Source organism: Drosophila erecta, unplaced genomic scaffold, assembly GCF_003286155.1.
Source record: "Drosophila erecta strain 14021-0224.00,06,07 unplaced genomic scaffold, DereRS2 tig00000021-arrow-pilon, whole genome shotgun sequence".
Lineage (NCBI taxonomy): Eukaryota > Metazoa > Arthropoda > Insecta > Diptera > Drosophilidae > Drosophila > Drosophila erecta.
In genome coordinates this window covers 15,252,141-15,267,935 of record NW_020825198.1, presented here as the reverse complement: position 1 = coordinate 15,267,935, position 15,795 = coordinate 15,252,141, and the positions used below count along the sequence as shown (strand labels likewise).

Genomic DNA, 15,795 nt, shown 5'->3' with positions numbered 1-15,795 from the left:
CGAGGACTTAAACTCAAAGGAGCGTCATATGCCCAATGTGCTGGAGGGTCCAGTGATCGGGAGTTGTGGATGTAGAGGTTCGATTCGAGATTCCGGCAGCCACCACTTCGGGCCATAAGTTGCCATGAAATTGGCATTAAACGGTTGGAGGGCTTGCAGTTTGCAATGGTTGTAAAATTAATCGATTCGCTTGTGGAGGGTCACTGAAGAGGTTTTCTTTCAATGCAATAAATTACAAACGAGATACTGTGTAAGTGCCGCTGGCTATTTAAGCGATCGTCCTACAAAAATGATTGCAATGCGCTTAGTTTTAAGTAAAATCCAAGGGCCTTAATATTTCTAGTTCCTACTCCGAGCTTCGTGTGGATAACTAAGTTTTTTATATTGGAAGCTAGTTTGTCTTCTTCGAGACCTAACAAACATATCGTCATATATCATAGAAACAACAACTTTCAAACAGTTTGACTTACTTACCATATAAATAATTTAAAAAAACCTCAAAACCTTTAAATTTCGCAAATAATAAAAATGTTTGAAAGCAAACGAGCAGCTTATATCACTTTAAAACTAAATGAGTGAAGTTTCTTTTTTGAAATATATTGATGTTTAAACACAAGTTCAAGTATTACAAAATTTAAACATTTGTTTGTTTTTCGATCAATATTACCAAGAAAAGTATATGTGCAATATAAGTATTAATTGATTTCTCAATACTACTACTTATATATTTTATATATTTAATTCCACACATTTTTCAAAATGCCTAACAAACTAATGATTTACTTTAAAGTTCCAAAAAGCAATAAAGTAATTTGATCTAGCTTAGGCCGAACTAATTCAGTTCCGTTTAAAAAGCTTTTACGCACTCTGTTCAACTTTCAATTAAACTCGAGTGATAATACGAATTGGAAGGACGGATTCGTTCCACAGGGACACCAACACAGACTCAACGCCACACACACACAGAGGAGGGTTCGCCATTGTCCTGTCGCACAGATACAGTGAAGCATCGCTTACCTGCCATTCGCGGCATTGTGAGTGATCGAACAAGGGCGGAGCGTAAATGGCAACAGTTGCTGCTCAATGGTGACTAAATGGCCGAGCACACTGGCTCAAACAACCCTCGAATTGGCCCTCAGGGGTGTGGAAGTGGAAAACCAACCCCCGGAACAGGGTGTCGAGGTATATAAGACCAGGGCGAGGGCGCAGCAGCCAGACAGTCTCGCACAGTCAGCGATCGTGTTCAGTAGTTCATAGCGAAACCAGTTGGAAGAGCAAACAACCTAAGCAGCCAAGATGTCGCGTTCCTTTTTGATGGATTCCCTGCTCAGCGATAGGCCCAACCTGAGCCAGAAGAAGGAGAAACTGGGATCGCCAGGAGGAAGTCCTGCGGCTGCTGCTGCGGTGGCCGCCGCTGCCATGTTGCCATCGATACCGATGCTGCCTTATCCGGCCAGCTATGTGGGCAGCTATCTCTTCTCCTTGGGCATCCAGCAGCAGCAGCAGCAACAGCAGCAGCAGCAGCAACACGCAGCAGCGGCGGCCGCAGCAGCAGCAGCAGCTGCCCTGCAGCAACGTCCACATGTCAGCTCGAGTCCAGGTTCACTATACCATCCATACGCGCAGCTGTTCGCCAGCAAGAGGAAGTCCAGCGGATTCAGCAACTACGAAGGTTGTTATCCATCGCCACCGCTCTCGGCCAATCCCAACTCCCAGCAATTGCCGCCACTACACAACCTCTACGGATCCCCAGTTGTGGGCGGACTGCCCTTGCCGGAACCTGGCAGCTTCTGCACATCACCATCCGCTTCATCATCCGCCTCCTTGGATTACACCAATAACTTCGATGAGCCGCAGGGAAAGCGCTTCAAGCACGAGTCCTCCTGCTCGCCGAACAGCTCGCCGCTGAAGAGCCACTCCTCGGGAGCTCCTGCCGAGATCACGCCCTTGATCAACGACTACGCCGATTCCAGCAAAAGGATTCGCACTGCCTTCACCAGCACCCAGTTGCTGGAGCTCGAGCGGGAATTCTCGCACAACGCCTACCTGTCCCGCCTGCGTCGCATCGAGATCGCCAACCGATTGCGCCTCTCCGAGAAGCAGGTGAAGATCTGGTTCCAGAACCGACGTGTCAAGCAGAAGAAGGGCGGCTCCGAAAGTCCCACCTTCAATCTGTCGACCAACTCCAATGGAAGCCCCCAAGCATCTCCAGTGTCGCCCCAAGTCAAAGTGCACGAACTGAAGGTGGAGGCGTAGATTCACCTAGTATATTGTACAGTAGATCGTAGTCTGTTTTCAGCCTTAAGTACGTTAAAGTGAATAAATTTTAATCAAAATGAAAAGCAATGTTTTGGCGATACTGCGCACGAATATATACAAAATCTATGAAAAGCAAGGAATTATTCCTTTAGCAGTTTAATGCTCTGCCAAAGATCGTTTTAGACTTGCAACTTAAATGTTTTAACAAATATGATTTATAGGGATTAAATTAAATAAAGAAAATAATATATAGCAGCCCTGGAATATCACCAAATCTTTGCCAGCGATATATCGTTCAAAATTGTGTGCTGTCAATCAAGGCGAACCAAATTTTCATTGCCGAAAATCTAGTCCTTGTCCAACTTTGCTGTGATCATGTCGAATCTGTACACCGAATTGAAGAACGAGTGGAGCAAACATGCGCCCAACCTGGCGCTGTGCTCCAGCCTGCTGGATGGCTTCAAATTGGAGCTGGTGAGGTCCAACTTCGGAACAATCCAAACGGCATCGAGTTCCAAGCAGAAGGATCAGCTGATCAAATCGCGGGAGATGCTGGAAATCGCCGTGGAACACAGCATCACCATCAAGGATTATGCTGCTTTCGAAAGATACATGGCCCAGTTGAATACCTACTACTATGATTACGATAAGTACTTGGAATCATCGAGACACATGCACAAGTTCATGGGCCTAAATCTGCTCTATATGTTGGCCACCAATCGCATTGCCGACTTTCACATCGAGCTGGAGCGTCTGCCGTTGGCACTGCTGCTCCACGATAGCTTCATCAGGCCCGTTTTGGCTCTGGAGAACTACTACATGGAGGGCAGATACAACAAGATCCTGCAGGCCAAGAAGTCCATGCCCTCGGAGATCTACTCGAATTTCATGGACATCCTGGTGAACACGGCGCGTGAGGAGATCGCATCCTGCATGGAGAAATCCTACCTGAAGATTGCACCCAAGCAGGCTGCTCAGCGCTTGGGACTTCGTCCCGGTTCCAAGGAGCTCTTGGAGCTGGCCACCAAACGTCAGTGGTGTCTGGACGCGGAGGGCAACTACGACTATGCCGGACTCCATACCAGGCCAATGGAGAAGGTGCCCGCCAAGGACATCGCCACCCATAATCTCACTTATGTCCAAGAGCTGGAGAAGATTGTTTGAATTCCTGTTCTTCCTAATCCCCTCAACCAGAAAATAATATCCAGCATTTATACATTCATCGAGAAATCAGTAAATAGCGAACCGGAAATTTGTCAGATTTAATTTTTCACACTTCTCAATGGCTTCACTCGTTTATTTTTTGGCACAAAATGTGCAAAATTGAGTTGCTCAGAGGGCCGCTAAGTCGACAGGCTTGACAAATTATGGGTTGGGAAATGTTTTCTGGCGAAATCTCATTTGCAAATCTTTCATAGGATGATTGTTAGAGGTGCTTAGTGAGTGGCAGGCCAATATGATGGTTGTTAGGATACGGATACGTTTCATAGGAAGGTACTTAGTCCTAAAAGGAATTGGGGTTCCTTTTGGGAATAGTTAACATCACATCTTGCTTAAGAATTGGTATTCTTTTTATTGAAATACCAGTATGTAATAATATAAGTATTCTAACTTAATATTTGTTACTGATGTTATGTCAAAATCACATCTTGCTTAAGGATTGGTATTCTTTTTATTGACATACCAGTATTTAATAATATAAGTATTCTAACTTAATATTTGTCATTGATGTTATTGGTATTCTTTTTATTGAAATACCAGTATTTAATTCTAACTTAATATTTGTTATTGATGTAACCGGTATTCTTTTTATTGAAATACCAGTATTTAAAATTAAGTATTCTAACTTAATATTTGTTATTGGTATTAATTCTAACTTAAGATTTGTTATTGATGTTATTGGTATTCTTTTTATTGAAATACCAGTATTTAAAAATAAGTATTCTAACTTAATATTTGTTATTGATGTTATTGGTATTCTTTTTAATGAAATACCAGTATTTAATTCTAACTTAACATTTGCTATTGATGTTATTGATATTCTTTTTATTGAAATACCAGTATTTAATAATATAAGTATTCTAACTTAACATTTGTTATTGATGTTATGTAAAAATCACATCTTGCTTAAGTATTGGTATTCTTTTTATTGAAATTACAGTATTTAGTAATAACTATTCTAACTGAACATTTGTTATTGATGTTATGTAAGTTAGGCATAGAAGGCAGACATATCGAATGGAACCGCTTATCAATTAGTTCCGCCAGAATATAATGTCTCCAGCGAAATGTGTGGTCTGCCACCAATAGAACCGCAAATGATGACACCGAGCATAAGTGCTGAATCATCAAAACTTCCAATTAATCAAGGACACTTTTCGCCTTGGAGTGGGTAGGGTTTTTAAGCATTTCCCACGACACTTCAAATTGCACATACTGATGATGCCAACTCGCCGATGGCTATCAGCCAAGATATGACAGTGATTTGCCCAAAAGTGGAGATGGGTGACAAACCCAAAACGAATCAAGCGCAACAAAACCTGACGCAGCCGACTCATTCAGCATTCATTGAATGGCGGACTGATAATTCCTGAATGGGTCCTCTAACTCGGAACCGAAACGAGGACTAACTCATCCTTTTGTGCGGGCCCAAGGGGTGCGGTGCTAATAAACGCAATTGCAACTACGCCCCTCTGGGCCTTCGGTCCGAAAATGGAAATCGGAATGCCAATGGGCAAAATAGCCCAGTCGGCGGTTTTAAACGGAATTTCTGTATTCCATTCTCCTTGGTGCGAGTGTTCTCGAAACTGTTGGACTCCGATCTCTACCTGATCGCATCCCGATCGTTATCTAGCGGAGTTCCTTGCTCAAGTGTGCGCCTCTTCCACTTGAGCTGAAGAGCTCGGCTCTTGAGTTTGAAGTGCTGGGTCAGCAGGTAGGACTCCTTGACTCCATTCAGGATCTGCCCATTTTCCGCAAATTCATTCAAGGAGCGTAGCGAAATTCGTTGTGCCAAATTGTGTTGCGTGGGCTCTGCGATTCTTATCGGTTGGCAGATTTAAAGTGATTTTTAGGAAATCACAGATAGCATTCGCGACTATTCGAGTGAATGGTGGGACTGCAATTTGGAGACATGTGAACTAAGTTAATTGGCTGTAAGATTGGGCAAGGAAATGAGAAAGGCAGTGTTTAATTTAAAGAAAGATATAAAAAAGCAGTATCAATAAGTATTTATAAGTAAGAATACTTGCTGTTCGGTGCCTAAAGGTCCTTTTTTTTGTATACCCATAACTCAACTAATATTAATCAACTAATATTAATATTACAATTAAAATTTAGAAAATCATTTTAAAATTTTTTTTTAAATTTTTTTGAAGTTTTGAAATTCATAAAATTAAAAAATGTGCCATGGCTGAAGTTTTAAACTCCATAACCCAACCTATGTTATTTTTTAATTTAAATTTGCACTAGGTGAGTAAGGGGTATCTGGTAGTCGGGGAGCTGGACTGAAGCATTTTATCTAGTTTTTTTTGGAAACTTGTAGAAAAATCTAATCGGAAATAATAAAATTATATTAGTTGACTTAAAATCCTATTCTTACTGATATAACAAGCCCGTAAGACTAATTCGTAAGCAGAGTCTTTTTCCAAAAAGTGTTTCCGTAAACAAATTTGCATACACCTCCTCTCCGTGGGTTCCACTTTTAGAAGTACCTTTAGCCAGATGTCTTGCCAACTTTCGAATGTCCCGCTGATTCTAGGATTCCTCGCTGTGTCGATCTCCCGCCCGGCAGACACTTCATGAATGAATACATCCTGAAGTGCAGAACCTCTTCAGTTTAAAGTGGAATCTTTCTTTTTGAATTGGCCTCATGAATGAATGTGCTGCACTGCCTGGCATCAAGGCTGGGAAATTCCCCCAGGTTCTTTGGGCCTGTTAAAAGGTCATTAGGCCAACGATTCCGGCTGAAATGAACAGATGAAATTCCGTTGAAAATCTACCGCCTACCTGTAAGTAAACGAAGAAATTTGTCAGGTGTTCAACTCGGGATTCTGGTCTAGACGGTCTGTCGCCAGGACATAGAAGTCCTTAAGGTTCCTGTGGTGCAACGGTTGTGGTCTCAAGTGTTTAATTTAAATATTTTTCAATTTCTGTCCTGAAGGAGTTCTAAATCCGAAATCAGAACCAGGAAAATTCCCAAAAAGCTTTAAGAATTTTCCTGCAAAGCTTTTAGTACTTTTCCCATGAAAAGTTTTCAGGACATTAAGTTTGGATTATTAGAAAGCGTGCGCCAGAGCTTCAAAGCTTTTGAAGCTTTATGGGGGACTCCTTTCAACTCAATTTCAGGGTTAAGCATTTGGGGGCCATTGGGTTTTCATGTGCAGGACAATAAAACAGCTGCAGGCTGAGGTAAATCTAAGCGCGCTGTCCAAAAATCCTTTAAGCTTATGCAAATAAAAGCGTGCACCCAAAATAAATAAATTAACCTATATGCTTACGTGTTTGTATGTGGTCTGGGTGATTTTCTCATTTTGCTGGTCAAGCAAGGGTAAACATGTGTCCAAATGAGTTTTCACTTTTCCACATAATTGCGTTTTTTTACATTCTTGCTTTTAATTATGAGTCTCAGCGAAAAGGCTTCCGGTATCCTTGTTTTGACCTAGATTAAGCACACATTAATGGCAAATTTACCCCTAGAATCCTACTAGAAACTGTCGATGTTCCCGGGTCACGCAATCGAGAATTTTTCCCTTTTACGCCGCGATATGTGGAACCAGCTAATTGACCCATTAAAGTGGCCTCTGAACATTGTTGCCCCTTTGAGTGCTTTTTAGGTCACAGGATGTGTGAAACCATAAAGTTGTTCGCACTTAAAGCGGAAAAAGCGGAAATGAACAATAAATTGTTTCATAAATTACCTACATACAATACACATGCACTAGTTTGATTGAAAACCACAAATAAGTTCGTTTCCCTCGGTAAAAAAGCCCCAGTTTTCTATCTCCAATTTCATTACACTTTCGAACTCAGTGTGCAGCAGCTTAGTCATTTCCAAGGAATGTTCGTTTCCAATTATTATGTCTCCATAAAGATTTCCATTTGCTAAGCAGCCCACAGTTTCCATCAGCTACCGGGGTAGCCATCTTCACCTACCCGTACTGGGTGGCCCTCGAAGGATATCTGGAGCCAGCACGTCATCGTCCTTGGCCACGCTGTGCATTGTATTTAATGAACTTGTTGGTAATCGTACTGGGCTCATCATCAGCACGTTGACTCGGCCGGGAATACGACCTGGGATCTGGGCACTGGGCTCTGGGCTCTGGGCTCTTTGCTCCGGGATCTGGGTTCCAGGGGTCTGGAGCGGAACGATGGAGCAATTTCTGTGGCGCCCCATAGTCGTTGAGTGGCGCCTGTTTAAAATGAGTTTTGTCGCTTCGTTATGCAACTGACGACAGTCTAGGTATTGAATAAAAATACACTTGCGAAAATGAGCTGTGTAAAGAGCTAATTGTGCACACCATTTTCAAGGATATTATGAATTTAGCAACTACTTTTTCTGAAGACATTGAGGACTCTTCAACAGACTTTCGTGTTTTTATTACACTTTAAGGCTAGACAAGTATTATAGTTCGAAAGTTTATAGTTAATTAAATGATAAAACAGCATTCATAATTTAAGATGCCTTTAAGTACTCGTCGTGGCTGCAGCAAAAAAACAAATTCTTCTCAGTGATTAAGACTCCCAAGCAACATGAAAGCAAGAAGTAAACATACGTTCAGGACTATATCTGCAAAGGACGATGTAATTATGATTGTAGCATATGCCAGGAGGCGCCTACACACTGTGAGGACAATGTCCTTTTCCTCCGACCCAAAAGATACCGATGGCCAAGTGAAATTTACATATGGAGTGGAATCAGGAGCAATACATGTGGATGTGTTTATGTGCGTATAGATTACAAGTGAAACTGAATTTATTGCCAGCATACGCATTGAGTGGCACGTGTTCGGATTTCAATTATATAAAAAGCTTAAAACACACACGCCAAGACACCAACATTTAAACATACATACACATGCGTGTAAGTATATATTTATGTGAGATAAAAAGCGAAGGTAGTATTAAAGCACTTAAAATTGGTGGAGCATGATAGACGAAACTCACGGCCCAACAAAATCAAAACAAAGAACAAAGTTCACACACCCCGAATGAAAATGGCCTAAAAGTGAATGAACTGCTGTCGGAAAATTAGTAAATGGGTTGTCTAAGCCTAGCGCGCTTGAAGCCAAAGGAAAGGTGCCAAAGGAAAAACGCCTTTCTTTGCTGGCTAAGCTTTAAGATTAAAGTCGGGATAATGTATTTGCTGTGATGGTGAGGGGCGGTGGGGTATAAATGCGAAACCCTTGGAGAAAAACATCTGCGAAGCACAACGAAAGCCTAAATTCACTCAAAAAATACGACAAAAATAACGAAGACGAGAAAACAACAGCCAGCCATGTTTGTTATTAAAAGAGCCAAAAAAAAAAAACAAAAAAAATGAAAAAAAGTGGGAAAAAGTGGGAAAAAGAAGAAAGCAGCCGGAGATGAAATGAAATCAAGTCGAGAACAGCGAACTGGCAGAGCACATAAATAAATATGCCAGCATATCTGCAGGGCAAAGGCGACGACCACGTTGACAATTTTCGCCAATGCCAATCCGCCACTATGCAACCCACCCATTTTCCGCCTGCCCGAAAAGAGCCCGTCCCAAAATGGGTTATAGCCGTTTGGCACAGGTGGCCTGGCGGGCTTACGAAATGTAAGCAACTTGTTGCTGAAACGGAATCGCAAATCCAGCCAGAAAAAATCAAGAGCAAACGAAACGACAGCCCCGGGAAAATGGGGAAATTTGTCGAATTTGGCGAAAGTGTGGAAATAAGAGGGAAAACAGATAGCGGCCAATGTGCAGCAAGCAACAAGCTAAGCCCCCTGTCGATGGTTTTGGCCAAAACTTTTTTCATGAGCAAAGCTGGTTTGAATAATTTAAAAACGGTAACCTTACACTGCAGTCGAAGAAAATATTGCTCGATTCAATGGTCATTAATCTCCGAATAAGACTGAATTCCACATAGACAGAGAGATTATTAAATGGAAAATAAAACTTTTGATAAAAACTAAAAGGTGATCGAGTAATCAAGAACTTACTAAATTGTGCACACTAAATTTGTCGTCTTGAAAACTGATTAACTGATTACTGATTTTCTTTCAGTGCCAGCACTAAAAACTAAATATTATCTACCAATGTGCAGACAAAGTAAATTTTGATATTGTGACAATGGGAACATATATTTAGCTCTAATCAATCGCATTCTCGTATTCGTTATCATTTAAGACCTCATTTGTAATAACCTGTTTTCTCATAAGGCAGTTTATAAAATACTCAATTGTTTATTGCTTTCCAGAAATGGAAATTTGAACGTTTTTTTTTAAATTAAATCATGTTTAATTGCAGAAACGTAACTGTTGTAACTTCCTATTTTGGCTACATTTCCGTACAAGACGTCTATTTAACCAAATGAGTTTGTGCGAACATCTGCCAGCAATAGGAGCGACTTAGAAATTTCTTTAAAAGTTTGGCAACTCTTCAAAACAAGCCTCTTTTTGCCACGCCCCTGTGCCCCAGTCTAAGCGAATATCCTGCGGTCGTCTGTACACATCTGAGTCCAGTGTCCTTTGCCTTTGTCCTGCCGCCTCGCTTAGCTTGAAGTCTGCCTGAAAAGTTTCCCATTCAGATAAAGTATCCACAGGCCCGGCGACTTACAAACATAAATATATGCACACATTTAGGTTATGGACAAACACTCAGCCAAGCCAGTTGGGTTGTCCCTATGCCACACCATGCCATCCAATGCGCTCTGTTTGCCTGTTGCAAACACAATGCAAACTAGGGGCAGTGCAAACTCGGGGATGCACAAGCTGGCGAAGAAGATACTCTACTCGCTTAAGTTTAAGATAGGAAAATAGATGGAAAATGTGCTCTGGTATGTTGATTCCAAACGAATGTTGGTACTAGCTCTTTAGCGTATTTCTGCTTGTGTGAATATGAGGTGTGATTCCTAATGAAAATGTGCTTCATTGTTAATGCAGTGTTAATTATTAGTTTTTAAATTTTATAATACCATCTGGTTTACTTGAAAGGATACGGTACATGTGGCACCTAAAGGGTGTGTGCTGTACGCCTCGACTATAGCGTACCCAGGACCCCTCCACCCACTTCCTGACTTAAATGACGAGTACAGGGTGACGAGGTAGGGTGTTGCAAGCCTGGGAGGCAGGAGGCAGGAGCGGCAGGAGCAGGACGATGCCATTGCCATGGGTAAACTCACTTTGCAGCTTGCTCAATGTCAGCCGTTGTTGGACTTGCTCTCTTCGCGGCGTCGTGTTGTTGTGTCTCTTTTTTCAGGGGCACAGATGACAACAGGTAAATGAGGTGGCTGGGCGGAAAAGGGGAGTGCTGGGTATATCGGGCAATGGCAGAGCGCAGAACAAAAAAGTTACGGGCGCACTTGTGTGCGTCAATTAAGGTCGCTTATGGGTAACTCGAGCCGCAGTTATGGGCGGCCATTAGGACGAAAAAACGCCGAAAAGTATTCAACAAATTGAATCACTGGCACACGCACACAAGCCCACACGCAGAGATATACATTTTGTATCTCAGGCTCTCTAGATTCACTTCTCCGAGCTTTCAAGGTGAAGTCGCATACACACGCACACCATTGAAAGCTGGAGCAAGCTTTTTCGAACTAATCACTTAGGTCCGGGAGTTTCCTTTGTGCCGAGTTTAATTGCCAGGATAATGGCGGGGCTATGACCAGTCAGGTTTTCTATGCAATACTATACTCAATTTTATCGGACTTAGTGACCACTCCCAAATTCTTCAAATCGGCATTAAATAATAAAGAGGGGGAGAAAGAGAGCAACAGCTGATTGAGCAACGCACAAGGCAACAAGTTGCGAAAAAGCTTTCGAAGTTCGCATTGAAAGAATTCAATGCCAAAGGAGCAGGAGCTTTACACGATTGATACTTTCTCTCTCATTTGTTGTGTCTGTGTGCGTACTTTGTTGTTGCCTCAGCACTCAAAAAAAAACTTTAAATTATCCTATCTCAACTCAGATTAATTATTTTGAGAAAAATGCTTTTATAAAAAATGTTTTATTTGGTATTTATTGCAAATAAAATAAAATCTCACAACTCACAAGAAATTTCTTTGAGTAATTTCTAATGTTAATTAATGTTTCTTTTATACAACTTAATTTCTTGTGAATATCAAAAGTTATGATAACTAAGTTTACCTTAGGTATTTCTTAGGTGTTTGTAAGGACAAGAGACTTTTTCTTTAAACTGGACTTATTTTTTAATTTCCTTAAAATATGCCTATTTTTTTTCGAGTGCCTATCATCATTTTCGGGGCAGTGGAGCATTCACTGTTGCTGCTGCTGCTTCTGCTCCTGTCGGCAGTGGCAAGGCCGAAGACGAAGTGCTTTCGAATGAAGTTCCCTTTTTTTGCAACTTGTTGGCTCTGCGTGAAAATGGAAAATCAGTAGCACGCGTACAGCTCCCAAGCGAAGAACAGTTCGCTCACCGGGTTTTCACGACGGAAAATTTCGAATTATAGGAAAGCCAGAGGCAGTCACTGAAATCGCTGAACACCAATTAATGGACGCCAAGAGGCAACTTTCAATTGAGTTTCGTGTCGCAGTCGCTGTTGCTGCCACATATTGCTTTTGATATATTTTGCGGCGGTGTTTGTGTCCGTGTGACTTTGCAATATGGCCAAGTGTTTTGTGCTGAGAAATGTTAACCAAGCTTAGACCGAGCGCTCTCTAATCCCTTCTGTTGTGTTTGTGGCTTAAAAGAAAAATATAAAAGGCGAAATACGATATCAAGTAGGTAAAGGACCTTTGGAACTGTTGCTTCGCCGATTTCGCTCTCACTTGCCCCCACTTTCACCGAACTTTCACGCACCGAAAACTTATCCCGTCTCATCTATTATTTACTAGTTCATTTCCATAGCAAATCAAATGTGTCAGCAGCTGGGCAACGCCTTATCCTTCATATAGATTTATAAATATATATATCTGAATATTCTTGAGCCTGCATCTTGTTTGCGTTGGGCTAATTGGAAAGTTAATTGAACACACCGTGATGGAAAGTTAATTGTGCATTAATTAGTTTTTGTTTTCGGTGGCGCAGAAACCATAGCCATTACTATGGATTAAGGTGGGGCTCCTATCTGATGGCCAAATTGCAATTAGAATATCTGTGGAATTTCGATTAAATTCCCCACGTCAAGGCGGAGAAAAAACCAAACTGGCAGATTCTGTCCCAAAGAAGAGAGTGGATGAAATGCTGTGCATATAGAAAAATGAAGTGTTTGTTTAAAATAGGATTATCTTACTTGCTTATATGAGGCTATCAATTAAATTGATTTATATTGCTTGACGAATTATGTGCTAAATATATACATCTATGTTATTTTTGCTGGAAATGATTATTTCACGATCTGAACTATAATTATTTTGGTGATTTTATTGTAATATAAAAAATAAATTATTCAGGTGCACTTTGGGAAGCGGATTATGCCAGTATTTCTTTCTTTTTGCTTCAAGTAAATTACATTTTAAAAAGTTATTATATACCGACTCACTTTTGTTGGCAGTAGTATAGGGTTTTTTACGAATGGGTTGCTGTGAAATTATCAATTATTAACGAAACAAACATAAATTTTTGTTAGTGAATATCGCCACTTTCTTTTTACCTTTTTATCATTTTTCCTGTGGGTCTCGTTGTCCTTCTCTGTTTTGCTCTCCATCGAGGAACTGCCGCAAAAACTTCCTCTGCGCCCTGTGCTCTTCGCTGGATTCTAGGCGCGGTCCCAAAAAACCAGTTCTTATCCCAGTCCCTGATAAAAGTGCAGCTCGCTGACTGATGAGTCCTTCAAGGGAGTCCTTCGCCCCATCCTTCTGGGCATGCCGTGTTTTGGCCTAGTCAAGAGCAAAAAGCAAAGTTAATATAATTATTTATAGATAACGAATCAGGCGAGTGCACAAATTCTTTGGGGGCTGTCTCCATTTTTGCGAGGGAGCGTTAATGGAGCATCTGCCTGGTTTTGTGGCAGGGGAATTTGCCTATTAACCAGAGATGATGGCAAGCCCGTACACTACGCAGAATTTTAATTTTGTAATGCAAATTCTGGCCAAAGAAAAATAATATTTAGAGGTGGAAGAAAATAATCGGAAGGATTCGAAGCGATAAAAGAAATTTAACCCCTTAAGGATGAATGGATACAAATAATGAAAGCTGATGGAAAGTTGATATAAAATAATACTGATTTCTCCCCCATCTGCAAGTGTAGTATTTATTCATTAAATTATAATGAGATTAAGCTTAACAAGATGATGAAATATTTCTCGACAACAACTTTTAAGTTTGCTGATTTGCTCCATCCTCAAAATTTTGCTTTTCTTTAAGTTTTTAGGTATTTTGTGCAGATTTGTGTGTGCATGAATGAGGAGTCAAATCAGAGCATGTTTAGGCAGTCATTTCTGCTCCCATGACCCCATTAAATGTTATTGTTGCCCCTGCTGTTGCTCACGTGCTTCAGCAGCATCCCCATGCCCCCTCATCATCCATTAAAAACGCACACGAAAGGCTTCTGGGAGTCCTTCCAAATACATACACCCGTGCATATATGGTTGCGTGGCAGGAAGTCCATAAATTATATCAATGAGGCGGCGTATAATAGAAAAATATGTCAGCATTTTGTGGATAACAATAAATGGCAGCCCGCGGGAAGGAGATAGGGAGCGTGTGCGAGCGAGAGGCCAAATGACACGCGTTGCCACACACACACACGCATGCACGTACAACATGTTGCATGTGCCACACAATTTGTCACAATTAGAAGGTGGAAAATGGCTGCAACGAGTCACGGGCCAAAGAAACGCAGGAGAAAACGGCCAAACAAAAATCGGCTGATGGCGAGGGGAAGGGAAATGGGATGGGGATGGGGACATTGAAGTGGATGCTTCAGCTGCATTTGGTTTTCCCTTTATGCGTTGTTTTTCCGAGTTTTCCTTGTGCCTTCTATCTTTCCAGCTGACTGCTCGCATCCAAGTCGTAAATCTTAATTTGGCATGCGAATTGCACTCCGGCTGCATCTAAGCCAAATATCCTTCAGCCTTGGCAATAGCCCACATACACATAGAAAATATCTACGCACACATAGACAGCGACACCCACGCGCCTTCGCAAGGAAGGGAGTTCTCATGCATACAAATGGCATATGTATGAGTTGATTGCGTTATCCCCGCCCCCAGGATGTTCATCCCAGTCCACTCGTCCCCATTTCCCTCTTGGTTAGCCAATGCATTTCCGTCCAAAAGCTCAACAAGCTGCAACTGGTCATAACTGCACTGAGAACAAAGCTGCGACCCAATAAGCTGATTAGGGACAACCATTGTATCAAACCGGTGGATGCATAGATAATGCATAGAAACAATGAACTTACATTAGAAATAATTTAAATATTTATGTGTGAGCCTGCACCGAACAAATTCCATTCCATACTGAAATGCATCAAGTAAATAGTAGTTAACAAGGTTAAGCAACAAGGTTAAAGTTCCGAAGCATTTATGCATAAATTGGTTTTACCGATTTCCATATATTTATATGTTTTTTAGTTAGGTGGAGAGTGGCCTCATAATATGATTTATTTAAATGATTGTGTGCGCTTTCAAATTAGTTTACGTGATTTCCGCTGCACATTTGATTGGACGGTATTGATTCGATTGCCTACAGCTATGATAAATGAAAGGCTGAAAAATATGAAATAAATATGGACATTATTGTGGGAAGTCGCCATGCATGTAAAGCGGCAAACAGGAAAAAGTAGCGGAAAAACTTTAAAAGTGATACCTAGCATTTTGTGTAATAATCCGCTTATTCATGGCTTACAGTGATGCAAAAAAAATTCGTGCAGCATTCAATGAATATTGAAAAGGTCGTAATGCGATTTGCTTCTATAAGGCTATCAGTTACAGTTCTCTTTATGCTGAGAGTTAAACGAACAGCTTGCCAAAATAATAAATATACAGATATACTAAGCACATAATATATAATTAATGCTCAGTAAAGATATTTATTGCACACACTTCAAAGTCAAATAACTCAAGTTGGACATACTGTCTAAATACTTAAAAGGTTATCTACCCAATCTTAAATATTTGCTCAAATTGGCGCAGAAAAATCTCTCCTTTATTTTGACCATTTAAAGTTCCCTCTTGGCTGCGTTGTAATTAGCCTTTGTGCACTTACCTTCCCAACCGAGTGTGCCAATTTGCAAGTGTTGTTTACCAGGCCTGCAGTCATCCATAAAAAAGGGCAAAGGCACAGCCAGTCAGGGGAAAAGGTGAAGTGGGCGGATGGGCAAAAAGTGGCACAGATACAGTCTGCAGTTAATTAAAAGCGCAATAAATAAACAATAAACAATGGCC

The 15,795-nt window shown here is 41.2% G+C and overlaps 3 protein-coding genes across 3 annotated transcripts in view; all 3 read left to right on the top strand.

Moving 5' to 3' along the window:
• The window catches only part of LOC6546086 (synaptotagmin-5), a 49,563-nt gene that overhangs the window by 21,001 nt on the left and 12,767 nt on the right, over positions 1-15,795 (top strand). The window lies entirely within an intron of this gene.
• Positions 1,188-2,332, top strand: LOC6546090 (homeobox protein Hox-B4). Its single transcript, XM_001972746.3, has one exon. It carries the CDS (start codon positions 1,297-1,299, stop codon positions 2,254-2,256), a length of 960 nt encoding a protein of 319 aa, XP_001972782.1. The 5' UTR covers positions 1,188-1,296; the 3' UTR covers positions 2,257-2,332.
• On the top strand, positions 2,539-3,509 carry LOC6546089 (26S proteasome non-ATPase regulatory subunit 8). Its single transcript, XM_001972745.3, has one exon. It carries the CDS (start codon positions 2,635-2,637, stop codon positions 3,421-3,423), a length of 789 nt encoding a protein of 262 aa, XP_001972781.1. The 5' UTR covers positions 2,539-2,634; the 3' UTR covers positions 3,424-3,509.

Bases quoted from the DNA above. Each gene is read 5' to 3' on its own strand.
- LOC6546090 (XM_001972746.3), top strand. From the start codon at position 1,297: ATGTCGCGTTCCTTTTTGATGGATTCCCTGCTCAGCGATAGGCCCAAC.
- LOC6546089 (XM_001972745.3), top strand. From the start codon at position 2,635: ATGTCGAATCTGTACACCGAATTGAAGAACGAGTGGAGCAAACATGCG.